This window comes from Pagrus major, chromosome 20 (genome assembly GCF_040436345.1).
Source record: "Pagrus major chromosome 20, Pma_NU_1.0".
Classification (NCBI taxonomy): Eukaryota; Metazoa; Chordata; class Actinopteri; order Spariformes; family Sparidae; genus Pagrus; species Pagrus major.
The window spans coordinates 9,142,723-9,164,105 of record NC_133234.1 but is presented as its reverse complement, the minus strand read 5'-3'; the positions used below and the strand labels follow the sequence as shown (position 1 = coordinate 9,164,105).

Below are 21,383 nucleotides of genomic sequence, written 5' to 3'. Positions count from 1 at the left end.
ATAAATATGTGTAAAATACCAGTTCCTCGCGTTGTATTCAGATACATTTCAAAACGTTGCGAAACCGTTGCTTCCGCTTTCCCTGCGCGGCTGCCGGGAACGCGCAGGCGGTCTTGAACGTCCCCCTGGTCCTCATTGTGCAGCCGAGGAAACATCGCAAGGTTTCGACGACGTTGGTATGAAATGGCAGAAACTGCTTGTGTCACGGAAGCACAAAGATTAGGTTACGTAGAAGCTACACATGTATTTTGCGATGATCCTGGCCTGCTAGTGTGAGAGGAAACGGGAGTGTATCCGGAGGAAAAAGGGATTAAAGAGCTGTTTTTCCTTCCAAAAAAAAAAAACGAAAAAAAAAAAAACGTCCGGGTTGTGTCTCCAGCAGGCAGCGAACGGCGACTGCGGGTCGACACTGTTGGAATTAACCGGAGAGGGTGAGCTCGACATATGGATTTTTTTTCTTCTTACGAGACATGTTTGACGTGTTATTGTCAACTGTTGGGGGGATGGGAACAAACTAATGTGTGTCCCGCGCGTTACTGTAAATATGTGTTACTACAATATACACGGTGACCACCACAGCAGGCAGCACAGGTCTGGCCTAACTGGTAAAAGGCAACCAGGCTGAGTGGCTACACTGGGAAGCACACTACTGTAACCTACCCGTGTCAGTGCTACACACACATTAGCACCGCTCACACTGTCAACGGTGAGCCGGGTGGTGTTGCCAGTCATAGAGCAAGTGAAAGGTTCAACTGAAAACGCTGTGACCTCGAGTCTGTGGTCAACCAAAGACGATAACATCTTCCATGTAAACAGAAATCTCATATTGACGCCTTTGAATACACCCTGCTGTAGCTAGCACCACTTGGCTGGTATTTGCCGCTTTGATATGATCTGTTAGCTGGAAAGGTGGAAAACTCAATTCCTGCTCTGTAAAGCGAGCACGGGTGGGTTTACACCGGTTATTATGCTGTAGCAGCATGTTCAACACCACTGAGCAGATGGGATATCAATATTTGGCTTCATTCAAGACTGCAGTCTGTCTGATTATGTGTTTTTATTGTGATGTATGTGCCTTACTGACCTACAAATTCAAAAGGTGGATGTGATTATCCTTCCCTGGCAATTGCACAATATTGTAGTTTGATTTGTCTTTGTTACAGCAATCAGATCGTGAACATGTGTCAGCCTCTTACAGTAAAGAAAGATAGCTTATCAACCGAGGGATCACATGTGAAGTTTTGAAATCAGTCGCATTATCAGTGATATTAATAACAATTGTCTGGTCAAAGGTAGGTTAGCGTGTAGTGCATGCATCTTGGTTGTGCTATCTATCTATCTGATGTGTAAGGTGTAGTCATGTTTGGGTGACGGAGCTCCCACACTGCACTGCACACATTGCTAGCGAGGTTTTCGAAACAACCCTGCCAAGAGAACAGCAGCGGTCAGCCAAAAGCACCAAGAAATCTGATTCCTGCACCAAAAGCCGAAAGGTAGCCTGCAGAGATGGGATTATGATTCCTGGCTAACACATGATGAGCTCATATTCATATCTGCAGGTCCTATTGGCTGGCAGCGAAAGATTTTAGGGCCAATCGACATCTGATTATTGGACCATTTACATTTTTCTCATTAGTTGAAGCACAGTGATAACAGTATCAAGGCCAGCAATTCCTCTTCTCCTTGCTGTAACTGAGTGCACTGCATAAGAACCATAATTTGCCTGGTTAGGTGTAGTCAATATTTGATTTAAAGACGGTAGTGTGTGCTGGTTGTCCCTCTCTGACCTAACAAATAAAACATCGGCATGCCACAGTTCAAGCTGTCATGGTTGAAGGCAAAGATAGTTTCCCTGAGAAAGAATCACAACACTCTCATGTCTTTGCACACCTTTGGATCGTTTCCAAATTCTCTTCTGCAAGATGTGATATTTCATTTGTTGTTTTTCTGTCCTTTCTGTGCCATTGTTTCGTGCTTACACCTCATGTACAGTAGCTGGTCAAATAAGGCTTCTTATAAAGAATTAGAGGCTAAATTAATTACCATCTATATATGTGTTCGGCGGGGTGATATGTTGATTTTTAAAAAAAAAATGCTTTCCATTCATTTGTTTCACTAATACTATTGAGCTTAAAATCCCCAAATATCAGATTCTAGTTCATAAAATGTAAAAAAAATAAATAAATAATTAAACAAAAATCTACAGTCTATGATTATTTTAATCATGATTTAGTCATGCTCATCACAATTTCACAGAGCCCAAAGTGAAATCTTCAAATTGCTTCTTTTGTCCAAAACCCAAACACTGTTCATACATATATATATAAATGACAAAGAAAAGCAGGTAATCCGTAATTTTAAGAAGCTGGAACCGGCAAATGTTTGACATTTTTGCTTTAAAAGTGACTAAAAAGATTAGTTGATTATAAAAAATAGTCAGCAATTAAATTTCTTTCGATCAACTAGCGAATTATCGACTAATCGTTGCATCTCTACTACCATCCAGATAAATCAGTACAGATACCACCGTGTAAAACATTTGTAGCTAGGGTCAGTCACATTCATCAGTTAAAATCTCTCAGTTTTGACCTCTTTGCTCATTGGCACCGTTTCAACAGCATGTGTAAGGTTTATTAACATGGCAGGAAGCATATTGATATTACAGTTTGTTATGGGGTGTTTCTCCTTGTGCATGCTGCATTCAGAGGATGGGGTCATTGTCTGGTGTTTGAGATTGGGCTTTTGCTGCTATTGGATGCATGCCTTATTGGATGATGGTGATTAAGGCGGTAAAATTAGGTTGTGGTATGTCTCGTCTTTGTTGGCATGGGTTTTAGATACTGGTATAGAGTATAACGGTTGCATCACTTGTCTGTTCGATTTCGGACTTTAAGAAGCCTAAACCTGTTTGAGGTTTACCCACTGCATGGCCAAATGGGGACTTAAGTAGCCAAAGTACATTGTTACCCCGCCACTGAGTTGTTGGTACCCCTTCTTCTTTAGGTAATGGGATTGATTGTTAGTATGTTGTTGAGCAATGTAACTTAAAGACAGTATTTAAATTAATTATTCATTAGTTAATTTTCTGAATTTTGAGAAAATATTCTATTGTGATAAGTGTTCATATTGTTTGTATCCCCCTAATTGATTTGAAAATATGTATTCACTATTAACAAATATAACCACAGGATTATGATTTGCATGCATGCCTCTGATTGTTGCAGAGCATGTGAGACACTGTTGGCACCCTGCTAGCATCAACATGAGTGGGTAAATGCAGGTTTTTTTAAACCTGCCAGTAGACAAGTTTGCCTTTCTGTTTTTTCTGGTGTGTCTTGCTGGAAAAACAGGGAACAGTAGAAAGCAGCAGATCATATCTCATCACACTGAATCCAGAAGATGTTTAAGGTGTTTTAAAAAGTCTTAATCAATACAATTCTGAAATACACATTGTTTTTCTCCAAAGCTGATGATAGAAGTAGCTTAGGAGTGAGACATCTTGCTTCAGTCTAATCTCTGTTGAGAGTTGCACATGCACAGTACCGATCTGATACTGACATGAAGGCCAGAGACAATGTTATGCTGGTGACTTTTTTTAATATCTTTTACCTGACTTTCTCTTTCAAACTCGGCGCCAGCTGAACGATGTTTGAGCACTGCTTGATCAAAGATGGATGGGAAAGTAATTACGCACCAACAGCCTTAACTTCAACAGGTGTCAAAGCATCATGCTGGAAAAAGGGGTGAAAATTAGCGTGTCCACCCAGGTAAAATGTTTTCATCTGATTGGAACTAGAGCCAGCTTTGATTTCAGGAATATATGCCAATTGTACCCATTCTAATTGAAAACAAAAGCCAGATGTTAGTGGGTGTAAGTGGGTTTTTTGACCAGTGTGAAAGGTGTATATGTCAAGCCAAGAGTGACACACCTCTAGTGGTCATACTTGAGCTCCCTGAGCTCCTGACAACAATGGATTAACAGCCGATTGCATGTCTGAATGTAAATGCAGTTTAACTTGTTGTCCCTTTTTTTTTTAGATGATGGCAAGGGGTAACTTTGAATATTTTCTTTTATGGTTACCACATTAGCTAATATACCCCAAGTCAACCCTCCAGTTAATCAGAAGAGAAATGTAAATCAGTGCTATTTTGGCACAGAATGTGCCTCCTATGAGCTCTTACCAGCAACCATTACTTTGGCTGAATGTGAGCAATTCACATATAAAACGTAACTCTCCCAAATTACCGTTGGATTAAATCTCAACCCCAAGATCACTCAAACCTTGCTGATATTGCAAGAATCTAGGAGGTAAAGTCAGTGTATCAGAGTGAGCAAGAGCAGACCTGTGACAGCCAATGAGAGACATTTACATTCCCAGGAGAGTCGGCGTGATGGACAGCTGTGTGGGAGAGACCGGGGGCAAATCTGGACAGGACTGCCAAAGCGATTGTGTGTGTTCACCTGCACAAAGGCACACACCTGACACTTTTTGACACGGTTATCTGTTCTCTTCTGTCTGGTTGTCAGAGACATTATTTCCTCACAGCCAGCGATTTACGAATGACAGCAACAAGTTTGGCAGCCATGGTTGGTGGGAAATCGGTTCTATAGCTGCAACATGGATGCCTCAATATGTATCTTATAGATCCGAATGACCTGTGATGACTGAAGGTGTCATGTAAAAGATAAAAAATAAACTTGTAGGCCTGTCTGTTATTTGCAGAACCCACTTTATTACTAAGCTAACAGCTTTCCGTCATTCATTCATGTATTTGTGTGTGGCTGTATAATGTGTAATTCTGTGCCTCCTAACAGCTGAATCTGGTTGACAGCCTGACACACACTGTCGTATTGCTCAGCCCCGTTTTTCACATGCAGCCACAGCTCCTCCCGTCTCACAGTAACCCCGATATGTGCTGGTGCGTCTTCATACGAGGGAAAATCATGTCACACCACACGCAGAAGCTTAACATCAGCTCAGACATATTCTGTAGTGTTTTAATGGGTCTACACGAGTACACACGCTCTCTCCAGTGTGGCCTATATTTGCTTTACTGAATGACATTTTCTAAAAAGCACACTAGAAGTGGCTTACTTGTTATTTGTGGTCCCTTTGCAGCCAGATACTGCTGGCAAATGAAGTTGATTTTTTGCTGCAGTATGGATCAGTCTAAAGATGATGAAAAAAAGGCTTTAAGTCATTTTCTGTGAGGTGTGGGTGCCCATCAGTAAGCAAGACTTGATTAAATTGAATGTGGCAACGTAATTTAGATGATACGCAACATCAGACTGAATAATGTGGAAATACTGGGATGTGGGAACACTATTTGTCAAGGTTATTACTGCAATCATTATCGTGCAAATAAATTTTTGCTTCTTTGCTACAGTTGGGAAGTAATCACATGTTCCCAAGGCAAAATGTTTTCAGGTTGTCCGTCCAACCGTCTGTCCCATTCATGTGAACACAGTATCTCAGGAACGCCTAGAGGGAATTTCTTCAAATTTTGGCACACACATCCACTTGGACTCAAGGATCAACTCATTTGAATTTGGTGGTTAAAGATAAAAGTCACATTGACCTCAGGTCTTTTACATCTCCAGAACGCCTTGAGGAAATTTCTTTAAATTTGGGACAAAATGTTTTGCAGTTATTGAGCTTCAGGTAATTGTCGTCACACCGTGTGATGAATCAGCCCTCTGTACGCCTGTGTATAAATAGTCTGTGAGTGAAGACAACATTTTTCTCACCGAAATGATTCACTGGAATCATACGTCAATATACATGTCAATAGTCTTAACTACAGAGGGTATATTATTAATCTGGACAGACGTAGATGTAAACTTGACTGGTGGGCAGAGGCATACAACCAGGAGGCTCTAATTTTATTTTATGTTGTGTTAAGGCTGGGGACAACCTGGTTAAATTGAGTGCAGGTGATGTATGAGATGGTAGGTGTGATGTTAAATTTCAGGTAGCAATCAAATGGAAGCAGGTGGTGGAGATACTTGAAACATTAACTGCATCTTTTAACAGCTTGTCTTGGCAAGGACACTTTTCTGTTTGGATTCTGCCACGACAAGCTGTGTAAAATATGTTTTCATCACTATGTATTATTTACCATGCTGTTGGTACATATGGTATATTGATTATGTGCCGCACAGAGCCATCGCTTTGGGGGCCTCATGTAAAATATGGACTTAAGCCAGGAACTATCAGTTTAACATTAAGGCAGTGTGGTGTAACTTTTTTTTACCTTAAAATGAAAGCATCAAAACTGTAAGCATCCACACTGATGAACAATGAGGTTTTGTGAACATGAGCACCAAGCACACACGCTGTGGGCTTTAGCTGTGTTGGCAGCTTTAAAAAAGGATAATGATGATCTGTTGTCTGGTTGCGCAGAGAAACAAACAAAAAAAAATTATGGAAATGGTTGTATGAAAAACCTTCAAAGAAGAGAGGAGGAAGACGAACCCAAGACTCTGTTAGAAGAGTTGTCCTCTTTCGAAGACAACTTTTATTCAAACCTTTGTGTGAATAAACGTCAGTTGTCATGGCGATCGTCAAATCAGTAAAGACAAAACGAACTTCCACATCAGTATGCCTTCAGTCTATGTAGATCTCATAACTATTCTCGACCAAACCGTCATTTGTGTTGGCATTACATAAGGGGAAATCAAAAGGCAGGTAATTTAAGTTGAGATTTATTGATTACAGATGTACAAGTTTGAATGGGATTCCTGCTTAAAATGGCAACAGACTTTCCCCCCTCGCGTTTCCAAGTGGTATTACTGTTGGCGCTGCTGTCGTAAAGACAACTGGATTGTTTCTGTTTCCATCAGAGTCGCAAATAACAACAACACAGGACAAAACGTGATTATTCATTCATTCATTTAGTCTGTATTAGAAATGGATCAGCAGTTAACCTTCCTTTTCCTGGGTGACCGCTTGCCAGGTGGCAGACAAAATAGTACAGTCATAGCAAGGTTTATTGGGAACCAATGTAAACACAAGTGATTGAAGCAGAAAACTTGTCTATTGCCAGTTTAGGGAAGGTTTTTTTATGCTCAGCATCTTTTGATTGCTATAAATGAGGCTGCAAGTCGGCATAAACTGCCTCTACGATTGTCTGTGCCCAATTCAAATGCAGTGAAAGCCGTGCCCAACTGGCACAAACCAGTCTTGTGTTGAAGTCTTTCTTTCTTCAACTAGTGTGTCGAGTTGGGTCTTGTGTGGGGTTATGGTCACAGAGAGGGAAGTGGTTGGGGCTAATGTTAGTTTGCGGTCTAGTGAAGCAATCTGACGACTGATTGGGGTTAAGGATAAGGTTGGGTGCTGCAGGTTAAGGTGAGGAGAAACAGACAAACATACCTGCACTGTGCTGCGTAACAATGGCTATCATCACCACAAGACAAATCTGAATTGATCTGCGTTTTTGAGTGAACTTGCTCAAAAAGCTTTAGATTATACAGAAGCTTCACTCTGTTAATCTGTGTTTCAGTGCATCCATGTGTACAAGTGTTTGATCAAGCATAAGTTCTTTTTTTGCTGACCGTTTTGCAGCACGTCACTTGCTATGAAATTGATTTCCTCAGGCTCTTTTGTGATCCTTTTATTCTTCCCTGTACCTGTGCAGCCTGTGGCTCAGCTGCAGACTGTAGACAAGGTTCTTCAGCAGGAGAGAGAATAAGATGTTATGATCAGAGTCAGAGAAAGGAACACCGGAGAGAGGAGAGGAGACAAAGATGAAATAGAAGCATCTGAGAGAAGGAGCCAGCATTAGAGTTCATTGTAAAGATCACTTCTTTGGCGTAATGGTCAAGATTTAAGACACTTTTGGAATTTCTAAAAAAAGATATGTCCTCACGCCAATTAGTGTATCTCATTAAAGAAAGAGCAATTGACGTGCTCATCGATCTTTGAATATGATTTGAATGGCTTTCTACTGTCCTCTGGTCTGAATGCTGAATGGGTGTGAACTCCGTTTTGAGTTGGTTTTAAACACTCTGGTCTTGACTGCAGCCCTGCAAATTAAAACGAAAGGAAAAATGGAAGAAACGAGTGAAGGTTGAAGAACCGCGTACCCAAGAATAGGAAGATGAGTGTCGTGGAGCGGAGAGCAATGACAGTGAAAGGCTCATAGGCTCACGGATACTGAAAGAGAAAGGGGGGGTGGGTTTGCATTAGTCTGAGAAATCCAGAGGTCAGGTCGTGGTCCGTGAAACGTACAGCTATCATCTCAAAGCCGACCTCCTCAGCACAGCGTTCCAAATTCCACTAATGATTCGTCGTCTTCAGAGCCGGCATGAAACCCTGCTTCCTGCTTCCTCTCTGTCTCACTGCCTACATCATCACTCCATTGCCCAGACCTTTGGGTTTTATATAGTAGCCATTATAATTGATGAGACTTAGGATTGGAAGCATGGCTGGTCTGAGTTTCTGATATCTAAGAATTTTTCCTAAATGACAAATCAAGATTTTTATTAGGCTAAAGGGGCAGTGAGACAAGATTTATACCGCACCGTCAAACACATGAGCAGATCTGCTCTGTTGACACGACAGTCTTTGAGGAATAAAACTTGACACAACATGGGGTCCCTACGTAATACCAACCTTTGTAGTAATTAATTGAATTAGCTGAGCGAAGTGGTGAGGCAGTGAGCTGTTTCTGAGCCAGACTGCCTGTGGAGTGGGGCTTTTTGATGGACATATCTACAGTCTGAGCAGTTTATCAGCCGTTCCATTCCTAAACACAGGCTTTGATGCTGGTAGCAGGCAGGCAGCTCTTGTTTATCCATGTTAAATATTATTTTGCCACACATATAGAGTGTTGAGATGAAGTTTGACTCTGTGATAGACGTCTGTTCCAAAATTCAATGATTCATGCCAATAAAACATTTCCCTTGTACTGTATAATTAGAGGTAGGAATCTCATGATTCAATTATTTTGATTTCAATATATGATTTATTTTTACACCTCTGTGCCGGCGGCAGCTGTGGCCGGAGGCATTATGTTTGCGTGTTGTCTGTCCATACGTACGTCACATTCTTGTGAATGCAATATCTCAAAAATGTCTTCAGGGATATTTCTTAAAATTTAGTACAAATGTTCATTTGCACTCAAGGATGAGCTGACTAGGTTTTGGTGGTCAAAGGTCAAGGTCATTGTGACCTCATGGCGTCCCATTCTTGTGAATGACACATCTCAAGAACGCATCGCTGGTAATTTCTTCAAATTTGTTACAAATGTCCACTATGACTCAAGGATGATTAGATGATCAAAGGACAGTGGTCAAGGTCACCGTACGATAAATGTTATACACCAATTTCTCCCCCCTCCCCGTCAGAGATGTTGGGTTTGTTCTGTTTTTCAGAGATCCTTTATTGATTTGCTTGGGAAGAGGGTTTTAGTCGGGACTGATTTAAGAAATTGCACTTCATAACAAACACTTCTATCTTTTGTTGTTTATTGCTGAATCACTAAAGGATGGGTTTTTTGTTGAACGGTGGAATCTTTCCTTACCCTAAACTGCAAAAAGCCACAAGGATAAAGTCACGTTGTTATTGTAAGATTTGTAAAATGCCCCTTTCTTTTTAAAGAAGAATTTGAAAATGCAAATAATGGTTGTTGGGGCTTAAAACCAATAATCTGTTGTTCTTTACAAATCAAGACTTGATAGTCTAACAATTCCATAGCCATCATTGCTGGGAAATAAAAGTTCAAAGTCCAAAAACCAAATCAAATCGTGGATTTGGAGAATCCTGACACCCTTATCTCCCATAAATGATGCTTGACAGAAAAACAATAAAAGATATTATGCTCCTCTGAAAAGCAGTGGTTAACTTGAATCTTATGACAAAATCACACCACTTTTATCAAATTGGAAAGCATACGGTTTATAAAGACTGCCTTATCAGTGTTTTGAAAATCCCTGTATTTTAGTTCAGTGTGAATTTTGGCTGCTGGAAGAGAAAGTGTGAACCCAAAGGTAAAAAATAAATAAATGACAACCTCTCTTCCTCTCCACTCACTGCAGGTCTTGAGAGGAGAGCTCCACTTGGATGCCCAGTCACAGCGTTTGTCCAAGGCTTCACCATGAACCGGAACAAGCGTGAAAAGGAGTACTACAGTATAGATGTGGGCGATTCAACTTTTATGGTTTTAAAGCGCTACCAGAACCTCAGACCCATCGGATCCGGAGCACAGGGAATTGTCTGGTGAGGAAAAAAATATTGAAAAAAATGTCTTGATCTTTGAAAACGTAGTTTGACAGGATAAACTCAACTGAAGGTCCACTTATCGACTTAATCAGCCTTTTCTGGAGTTTTCAAATGCATCTCATGGGCTTCATCAGCGCATGGTGTTTGAATAATTGTCATGGAAATGGCAAAGGTCTCTTATTTAGTGTCACATGATGACCACTAAGCCATCTCCACGACAACTCGACAGACAATGAGATGTGGTTGGAATCCCTGAAAAATACGATTTTAAGTTGATCTTCAGGTAACAGTATTTTGTCAAACTGTATTGGTATTGTTTTTTATGTTTATTTATTCATTTGTATTTGATTATGAGGAACTTGCCATAAAATTTTAAAAAAGTGGATGCTTATGTGTTCGACACAGAAACTTATGAAAACCTTTGTACTACATATTTTGTTTAATGAACAACAAAATGTTCCTGTGTAATTTCTTTATGAACCATGATAATAATAAGTGATCAGTGATGATAAAATAAGTAATTTCACAGCCTTATGTACAGCTGTGTTTGGTCAGCCATGTGCACAACGTGTCTAGAGTGTTTCACATGGCTGAAACAAACTTGCATCTATTTGTCAGTCAGAAAGGGTTGAAACTGCAGAGTTCATCTTCCTATATAGGAACTGTCAGGTAAGAAAACATTTATTGGAAGCTACTGATGCAGCGCTTGGTCTTTGCCAGCTGTCGGCCCTCCGATTTGATGAGATCAGATGTTACAACATCAGCAAAAGTTGCAAACACACCAAAATTGATGCACACTGTTGTATTTGTTGACAGTACAGTGTGGTATTGTGTTCCTTGTGGATTTCAGTATGATATTCTATCACATCAGCAGTTGTCCCTCGATGGCAAGTTTTACATCTACATCATTCCAGCAGTTGATTAATTGGAAGGACCTTCAAATTTTTAATTAGTGAACAAAAGGTGAATTCCAAAGTAATCTAGTCCCAGTGCTTGTCACATAAACTAAACAAGTTGTTTGCCTGTCATTAATTTACTTTGGTCCTTAACACCAAGAAATTGATGCATTAGAGCATCAGTGAAGACTTGATTTTGTTATGAAATGACTTGCTGGTTATCAGATATGAACATCTGCCCTGCTTCTCTTACGCTGGCTTAACAGCTGCAGGATTTCGTAAAAAAACAACAGTTTTTTAAACCCCAGTTTGTCTGTTCCATCACATAAGAGAGCTGACTGTCCTGCTGTCTGATGTAACAGTGTTTTTAAACAGGAACCTGTGCTGAAAATGCGACCCCTGAACAGCAAAATACAGTCCAGTAAACACAATGTTCCTCCGTGGACGTACAGATGTGAATACAATTGGATAAAAATATACATATTTGCAACATGTTATTGATAGGCTACATACACTACGCAAAATGAGTTAGGGATATTGGGTCATGGGTGCATATATGCTTCTGCATCGATATGCATTATTTTTGGGGACCAGAAATATTCACAGAACACAAAAATAAAAATTCTAATGTGTAGTAGTGGTGTATTGTGATATATTACATTTTCTCAAAACTAAGATTGCAAAAAATGCTATCACATTGATGCAACAGTCCATTGTTGCCATACATTCTTTCTTATCGACTCGCCGACACAGGTGTAATACAACCTGATATATTAAAGCAACATTATGTAGAAATTGGCATTTTTTTGCGATTTGGCGCCCCTCACAGTAAATACAAATCCCGGGCCAGAAATAATGTAGGTGCTAACTACAAACAAAACTCATTACATCATAACAATATTATGTGTTGAAAACTTGTATCTTGAAGTAAACATGTACGTAACGCTGTGATCCCGCTCTCACTGAAGTTACATAGTGCAGAAACAAGTGATGGGGTGAGTGAGACACCATTCACCCTATTACAGGACACTGTAGCATCGAAATGATTTTGAAGCTGTTATTTTAAGGTAACACCCTTAAGTATAATTTAGTCTAATGCAACACAACCCCAAAAGGTACATGCAACAAGCCAAGTAAGTTACTAGCCAATGAAAATAGTGAAACATTTAGCAGCTAAAGAGACAGCTAGTTCCATTAGGAGTTGTTGGAGTGATTATGAGTAGAAATATGGGTGAACTTTGGATGTCTTTTAACAAGCTGTAATCGTGACCATTCTTCAGTAAAATAGGCGGACAGCGGCACTGACAAACAGCCAGACAGCAGCCTGGGACCAAAGACACGCACACAGATTTTAAACAACACACACAGCTTTCAAGCTAATGTCTCCTTCTTATTCACAAGAGTGGACACATGTCTAAATTGTTTAACATTTTTGATTTGACCTTAAAGCAACCCTTTTTTCTTTCACCATGAATTTTAACTGCAAACATGGATTGTTGATTTTAATTTCAGTTTGACATTATGTGGTACCCTCAAGAGGTTTTAACAGTCTAAAGCTGCTGTGTGCAGAAATGGAAATTTTCTGACTTTGAGAGCCCTGAAGGGAAGAATTAAAAAAAGAAAGACACAGTGGTGTGACCTGTTTATCAGCTCTTTGACTATTGCTCCAAACGTGCTTGGTTAGAGTGCAACCTGTGATTTCATTCCTCTTTCGACATTGCAAACAGTCACTGGAAAAGAGCGCAAGGGGTTAAAGTATCAAGTACTCTTAGGCTTTTTGACACGTTATTGTTGACTAAGTTTTTGCTTTCATTCTTCACCACAGTTCAGCGTACGACCACAACTTGGAGAGGAACGTCGCCATCAAGAAGCTGAGCAGGCCCTTTCAGAATCAGACTCACGCAAAACGGGCCTACAGAGAACTGGTGCTCATGAAATGTGTCAACCACAAGAACGTAAGAGCTTTCCGACAGTTTCTGTATTTCCTTTTCACCAGTAGGGATGGAAGATATTGAGCTGTGACACTGCATACCGTCTTGTATTGGTGTGTTTCCTTTGGTTACAGGCCTGCATCTGGGTTTAAACGCATTAGGCTATTTCTGAGCTCAAACCAGCCTTGAAGTAATGTGATGAACACACATAAGAGAGCAGTGAATTCTCAATAGAAATAACAGAAGACACTTGGATGGAGCAAAGCTTCCCCTTAGGAAAACTCTGGAAAACATTTAGCCTCTAAATTTAAACATCGTTCCTGTCAAAGAGGGTCAACGAGTCATAATGATGCAGAAATCCTCCCACTTTGTCTGATTGACAGGTGATGTTGAAAACAGGAAGCTTGTGGATTACCTGCCGCTGCAACATGTTTTATCATGTGGTGTTTTGAATTAGAGAATGTCCTGTTGTTACTCATGATTGATGCTCTGCTTGCTGCACCTTTCACATGTCCCTGCTGGTTCAGCGGTGCATCAGGGCGTGATGACGCCGCTCACTGCCAACTTTCACCTCCCCGTCGGACTCGCAGATTAATAACTGCGTTTCCTTTTCTTTTTCTCCACAGATAATCGGCCTATTAAACGTATTCACACCACAGAAGACACTGGAAGAATTCCAAGATGTGTGAGTATCAGTGCGCCGAATGACATCTGCTCGCTGTGTGTTTGTAAAATCAATACAGGATGGAGCTCGCTGGGGGGGTCGGATTATCTGATGTGACTTTTAGGGGCTTGTGGTTAGTGTGGTATCCTGAGTTACTACTACAAGTACATAGTACAGACAGGTGTATTTCAAGGAATACTTGAAATTGTATCACATGCATTCACAGTTAGTGGACACGTGTACTATTTTAGAGTTAAGTTAAGAAAAACTCCTCAAAGTAACTATGAAGGTAAAACACAGAAATCTTCAACATACAAAAAACAAAACAGTTGGGTGGACACTCCCTTTCATAAGATCATCATCGGGGCATATTAGGCAGCCTCCTGGTTGTGTTTCGAAGACGACAAGACGCCTATGCGAGTGGAAACTGGCTGTGGACTCGTAGATAGTGGAAGAATAAACTGAGATGTGGGGGAAGTGATGGTTTCGCCGAGTATGACGGGAACAAACATGATTAATGCCATCCTCTAGCAGCTCTGTGTGTGTGTCTCTCTGTGTGTGTGTGTGTGTGTAGTGCTGTGTCTGCCTGATTGGAGCTAAAAAGGAAACTGGACAAATCATAGCCAGAGGGTTTCAGGGCAAACACACAGTTGGAGGATGGAGGCTGAACACTCCATTTGCCTGTGTGTGTGTGTGTCTGTGTGTGTCTGTGTGTGTGTGTCTCTGTGTGTGTGTACCTGAAGCCACACTTGTATTACAGAGCAGTAGACAGAGCATTATACCAATTTCTATATACATATTTCAGCCTAAATATACGTCAACATGGCACACAGTGAATTACACCCATTTGTATTAAAACATGGAATGTAAACTCGGATCATCCAAGCAGAAGTCGTACTTCCTTCAGTCTGAAGCTTCGTGCTCTGTCACCAAGATGTTTTCTTTTTGTGTAAAAATCTGTCTTCAGGTCGGTACTCCATGTAGGAGGGTTGTAGGGACTGATGATGTAACAGCTGCCAGTTAACATAACATCATCAGTGTTTTGAGAAGGAGAACCCTAACTGTCACTTCCTAAATGCCACGGAAAGCAAGTGCTGCGTGGGTGAGGATGAGGATGTAGGAGATCAAGATGTAGATTTAAGGTTATTTATGCCTGTAGTTGATATATAGTTAAAGAAATGAGAAAATTGTTTATGATTTTCTTTATTTAAATAACCAGGAAAGTTGAGCCTTTTCCACAAAAATGTGACAATTAGGGCCGCAACTAGTGATTATTTTCATTGATGATGAATTTTCTTCTGGGTCAATCCAGTTGTTTGGTCTAAAGAAGTCAGAAAATGGGCAAAAAAAAAATGTCAGTGTTTCCCAAAGACCAGGATGATGTCCTCAAAATGTCTACAAGCCAAAGATATTCAGTTTATAGTCATAGAGGAGTAAAGAAACTAGAAAAAAATATTCAAAAAAAGACTCAAACTGATTATCAAATTTAATTTAATAGTAGACAACTAATCAAGGAGTCGTTGCAGCTCTATTTGCATTTAAGTTCAGAGCTCTCTGGTTAATGTAAAACACCAACACATGAAAGCTCTGTGTATGCAGGATTCTCCGTTAATGTAACTGTGCCCCTGCGTGACCGTTTTCCCCTCTGTGGTTTCCCTGCAGGTATCTCGTGATGGAGCTGATGGATGCTAACCTCTGCCAGGTGATTCAGATGGAGCTGGACCACGAGAGGCTGTCCTACCTGCTCTACCAGATGCTGTGTGGAATCAAACACCTGCACGCTGCCGGCATCATACACAGGGTAAGGCGCGCTGATGCAAGCATGGGTACACACAAAACAGGTGTTCAGGTGGCTCCAGATAAGCAGGTCCAACTATTGTATCGTGAGCACACATATGAACAAACGGATATGCAGATGAACGGATCTCTCGGCATCAGAAATTTCGAGAAATGAGCAGTGACAAGGCTGCCAACAGTGATATGTTGATAAGATTCAGCAAAATGTGCCTATGTGGCAGCTGTTTACCAGAAAAATATGGCATTGAAAAGCCAATGTAAGCCAACTGAGCAGCAGCAGACTGATTGTGTATATTGTTTCCAGCTTTATAAAGTTTGGCGTTGAAGGAATAGTTATACTGTTTTGGAAATACACTTACTTGCGAAGAGTTAGTGGAGAAAATTAAGCCAAAACCCCCTTTAAAGCCACAATTTATAGTTTTTTACAGTTCAGTTTTAGTATGGATTAAGCACAGGAGATTTGGCCCCTGTTTTAATCATGCAAGCGCAAAACAAGCAGAGAGTGGTAGACTGCGTGGACGTCTCCAAGCACACTAATATGATGCTATTTCAGCCATATTGCTACTCTACGTTACATTATAATGGTTATGTTATATCTTCAAGGGTTGTTTAATTGTCATTTTACAACAATGACTGTAAACTTGCAATGAAATGCAAGTTGTAGTCACTTTATGCTACCCAAGAGGTGTTGATGGTGGAGTGTTGAGGATGAGTTCAGGAGCCTCACAGCTTGAGTAAAGAAGCTGATCTGTAGTCCGGTGGTACAGCAGCGGATACTTGTGTATCTTTTGCCAGATGGTAGCAGGGTGAACAGACCGTGGCTGGGGTGGGTGTTGCCTTTGCGTATCCTTTGGGCTCTGTGCAGACCCATCACTGATGCTCTGTAGATTGGTACCAATGATGTTCTGGGTGGTTTTAATCACCAGCTACAGAACCTTCCTCTCCTGGGTCGGTTTGTGATGTTTCCAGTCAGGATGCTTTCTATTGCTCCTCTGTAATAGTTGATGATAACTTGGGCACCCGAATCTAACCTTCTTAAGTTTCCATAAGAAGTAGAGCCTTTTCTGTGCTACCACGGAGGCTGCAATGCACAGGAATAGTCTTGATGTGTGTAGAGTTGTGTTATGTGTGTTTATTATTTTGTAGCAGCCTGGTGTCATTTCCAGGTGATTTAATGAAAGTGGACTGTCGGACATAATAGCATAATGACTCTTTTAATCAGAGGCAGCAGATTTATCAACCTGACTGCAGGGATTCAGTTAAGTGAAGGAGGAAGTGTTCACACAATATAAAGCAGCTATGGACAACAGATTATATGAGTTAACTTTACATTCCTGCTTCAGTGCCATTAAATAATGTGCCTTTGTTCATTTCAGCTAAATGCATCCACTACCTGTACAGTGCTTGATTAATTTCAATTTAGATTCAGAAGTTTTAAGCATTAGTGCCTTATTGCTGCTCATTTGCTCCAAGATTTGGTTTGTTTTTGTTGATGAAATCATCAAAATGGCAGCAGATTGACCACCAATATATCAACAACTCTCCTTGTCATGACTTATTTAAATGAACCTCCCTCCTGTTTATGTGGACTAAAATACTACACAGATGGGCAAAGCCAAATTAAAGGTGAGGAAAGTAGTCAGAATGCTGCTTGTGCTCGTCTTGCACTGCCATTAAAACATGGCCGATAACATTTTAATCAGTGAACCGGAGAGGTGCAGGTAGGTGGTGCTGGCTTCATGTTCACCACAGAGACATGAGTGCTGTATCAGTCTTCTCATCTAACTCTTGGAAAGATAGTTAACTATTCCTTTCAAATTTTGGAGTTGCCAATATCTCATTCCATTTCCATTTTGTGAAACTGAATTTATGAAATCTCCAGCGAACACAGCCAAACATGAAGGGTTTGTTATGCAGAGGAGATGATGCACAGGTCGCAGTAAAACACACGTACACATGTACACACTCAGGTGCTTGCTCACTTTGAAACAGCTGACACGGGATGACACACACACACAACGCCCTAAAGCACCATCAGCGACATTACAAAGTATCTGTCTTGGATGCGCGCACACATGTACACAGTAACACACACACGCACTGTGAAGCACTCTGTCAATCACCCTCAGTGGAAGACGCGGCAGTAGATCGGCGGAGCTCCTCCTGCTCTGCCAGCCAGAACTAATTGAGCCACAGGCGCAGCTAACCAGCCCCGCTCGCATCAGCGAGGCTCGGCACGCAAAGCTTTCATAAGGTGAACAGATGCAATATGAGTCATGGATCGCCAAAGATTCTCTTGTTCTTCTGGGGCTTTGTCTCTGTGGTGAGAGCTCTCGAGACGTTTTTTTAAGATGCTCAGAGTCGCTAAGCGCTCCCTCCAGAACACACTTTAAAACCTCTCAGGGCAGTCGAGCACAACAGACTCATTGTCCAGAAGCAACGATGATTATAATGATTTGTACCTGCGGTGCATTCATATTTCCTCTTATTAGTGCTGCATTGTTTGCTAGTGAGTTGCCACCTCGATGGCAATAGAAGCGCATTATTCTCTGAACCAGGAAGTGATCACAACAAAGACACAAATGATTGGCATGAAATGACAGACGAGGGATCCAATTTGTCGCTATGTAAATTATGCTGAGCGCCGACCAGTAGACCTGTCACGGCTCGCAAATTAGTTTTTGTAATGAACGAATTGGCAGATAGCCACTAGTAGATTATATAGCCACAGGCACAGTGTCTTGTTTATGACGTGACAACTCACCGGATGGAAATTCAGAAGAGGGAAAAACTTTCTCTGCAAGTCGAACCGTGTCTGAAGCTCTTAAAATCAAACTACCAGTTATAACTGGAGTTATTGCTCAACGTAGAGCTGCAACAGTTGGATGATTAATCGATTAGTTGATCAAAAGACAATTCATTTCCACCTATTGAAGCAAGATTTTAATAGTGTCTACACGGAGCCCAGCAGTGACACGGATGTTAGTTGAGTTGACGACAGGATGTGTTGTGATCAGTTATACCGGTTTTCTTTTAGCAGAGTAAATACAGGTTGAGGCTGATGCTCCATTGACTGAACACGGGCGGCCAACTGTTAGATGCAGCTCATTAGACGGACCTCTTCCATTTTTACCTTTCACAATAAAAGTCCCAGATACTAGAATACATTGCATAAATGCTTACTGGGGTGAACTTAAATTCACTCAGACAATTTCACTCACAGGCCACTGAATAAAGTAGCTTACGACATGTTAGATACAGTGGGATGTACTGCGATCCATTTTCACTTGTTATATGTGCAAAAAAAGCTCTGTCCAGTAACGGAGCACTTTATTTTGAAACTTGTTTGAGTGAGAGTGAGAGAAGGTCCTGTAACCTGGTGCAGTTTAGGAGAAAATTAGTTATTTAAAAGTCTTTGTTTTATTCTGAACATACAAATGTTTGTGTAAATTATTACTGTCAATTATAGTATATATATATTGTTTATAGATGAGTTACACAGTATTTATAAACATTGTTTACAGCAAAGTGCTTAATAAATAGTTTATAAAGCATTTAAATGTTTGCTAACAGTGAAGTAACCATTAACTAATGTTTAATTTACTGTCAATTTACCATTTATTAATGTTTATTATGAAGTGTTTCACCCGTCAGAGCAGAATACCACACACACCGGTACCACCGCCTGAGTGTTAATCAGGTCTGTGTTGTGTTTTCCGTCCAGGACCTGAAGCCCAGCAACATCGTGGTGAAGTCCGACTGCACACTGAAGATCCTGGACTTTGGCCTGGCCAGGACAGCCGCCACCGGCCTCCTCATGACGCCCTACGTGGTGACCCGCTACTACCGCGCCCCCGAAGTCATCCTGGGCATGGGCTACCAGGCCAATGGTGAGTGTGGGGGGAAAGCAGCTTCTTGACAGCGACCGGCCAATGAGGAGCTCCTGAGCTGCTGCCTGGCCTGCTGCATGGCCCTCTCCACTGAGATGTGTTTTTCGACAGCACCTCCCAAACACACTTCCACACACACTCTCCCTCTTCCTGCAAAGGTCACACTTCAGGGGGAAGTTGGCATGTTGGGCATCGGTGCTTTGTGGGAAACTTCCTGTCTGGGGACTCCAGTTCCCAGCAGTGCTTTAGCATGCGTTTGATGTTTTATTAAGAGGTTGCCTGTCCTGAGCTCCTTACAGCCTGGATAAAAACGGCAGAATGAAAACAGGCACTTGCATGCTTCTGCAGTTTCACTCAGTGCTCCCGCTTAGAACGTATCACAGTTAAAGCAAATATGGTCTGAAAGGAGTAGTTCAACGTTTTGGGAAATATGCTTATTTGCAATGTTTTAGATTGATATGACCCTCATACCTGTCCAGTAGATATAAAATTAAAACCAGGAGACGGTTAGCTTAGCTTAGAACTAAGATTGGTAGCAGGGGGAAACAGCTAGCACTGCACAGACCAAAAGTAACAAAGTCTGACTTCCACCACCTCTAAAACTCACTACTTAATATTAAAACTTAACAGTTTGTGGTGTTACAGGGGTTATGTGCTGGACTATTTCTTGGTTGACGACTCAAGGAGATAAAGCATGTTAATCAGTGAGGTTCAGATGTGGTGGTAGGCAGATTTTTCTATTGTTAGACAGAGCCAGAGTAGCTGTTTCCCCCTGTTTCCAGTCTTTATGCTAAGCTAACTGTCTTGCTTCATATTTAGTGTGCAGTCACGGAAGTGGTGTCAGTCTGCCCATTAGAGTCTCGACAAGAAATGTAACAGTTCCCAAAACATTCCTTTGATAGACATGTAACTCCCTCAGCCTTTTAGGTCTAAAGTCAGATGCATAATAGCCATTTAAAGGAAAAGTTAACCCAAAAATGAAAATTCAGTCCTTATATACTCACCCCCATGCCAATTGAAAGTCCACAAAAGATTTCTGGACAATCACAGCAAAACAGCGTTGCTGCATTCTCCTGAACAGTCGAAGCAGATGGTGGGAAAAAACATACAATGGCTCCATACTGCTCGTTTGGTGTCTCAAAGCCCTGAAATCCCAAATTGATTTACAAAGATGTTGACACCCTTTTTTTTAAGTGGAAATCTTCACTGTAGCTGCTAGGCTAAAGGCGTTAGCACGCACCCCGTCTGAAATGGGTGCACGAGCTTCACCACATGATAAGATTGTTGATGACGCGGTTTCAAATCAATTTGGGATCTCAGGGCCTCTGGCCACATGAATTATGCAGGACGGAACAGCATGGAGATATTTTCTTTTCTGTTATTTTACATTATAAAACAAGTCCCCATCTGCTTCTTCAGTTGTTCAGGAGAATGCTGCAGCACTGTTTTGCTGTTAAGCTCCAGAAATGTTTTGTAGACAAAAACTCCACCTGGCTTTGTATCGGCATGAGGGTGAGTAGTTAATGACTGAATGACTCAGATAACAAAATGAAGTGGATACATAGCAATAATGCTCCTGTTATAGCAAAACTCTGTAGAATCTTGTTAATACTAATACTCATCCTTGGTCCTCTTGAGCAAATACATTGACCCTAATTTTTCCTGCTGACTTGTTGCATTTTTTTTTTTTTGCTTATTCTCTTCTCCCTCCTTTTATGCTGCGCATATGTAGTGGATATTTGGGCTGTGGGCTGCATTATGGCAGAAATGGTTCGCCACAAAATCCTTTTTCCAGGAAGGGATTGTATCCTTGAGCTGCTTGCAGCAGTGTCTGGCACTTGTTGTGAAACGAAACACAGCACACGAACGTCTGTTGTCTCTTCAGAACCATTAGTTTTCATCTAACGGATCGCACGGAGATCATAATCCTGTGAGCAACTACAGAGATTCTATTCCTCGGATTTGCCTGACATTTCCACTTG

At 41.1% G+C, this 21,383-nt stretch overlaps 1 protein-coding gene across 2 annotated transcripts in view; it reads left to right on the top strand.

The window, feature by feature from the left end:
- The first annotated feature begins 353 nt into the window (after window positions 1–353).
- Window positions 354–21,383, top strand: part of mapk8b (mitogen-activated protein kinase 8b) — a 33,908-nt gene continuing 12,878 nt past the window's right edge. For both annotated transcript variants that reach the window (XM_073489269.1, XM_073489270.1), the window contains exons 1-6: window positions 354–431; window positions 10,040–10,220; window positions 12,945–13,074; window positions 13,677–13,735; window positions 15,377–15,515; window positions 19,236–19,401. In XM_073489269.1, the coding sequence (XP_073345370.1) occupies window positions 10,099–10,220; window positions 12,945–13,074; window positions 13,677–13,735; window positions 15,377–15,515; window positions 19,236–19,401 (616 nt within the window). In that variant the 5' untranslated portion in view covers window positions 354–431; window positions 10,040–10,098. The remainder of the gene's footprint in view (window positions 432–10,039; window positions 10,221–12,944; window positions 13,075–13,676; window positions 13,736–15,376; window positions 15,516–19,235; window positions 19,402–21,383) is intronic.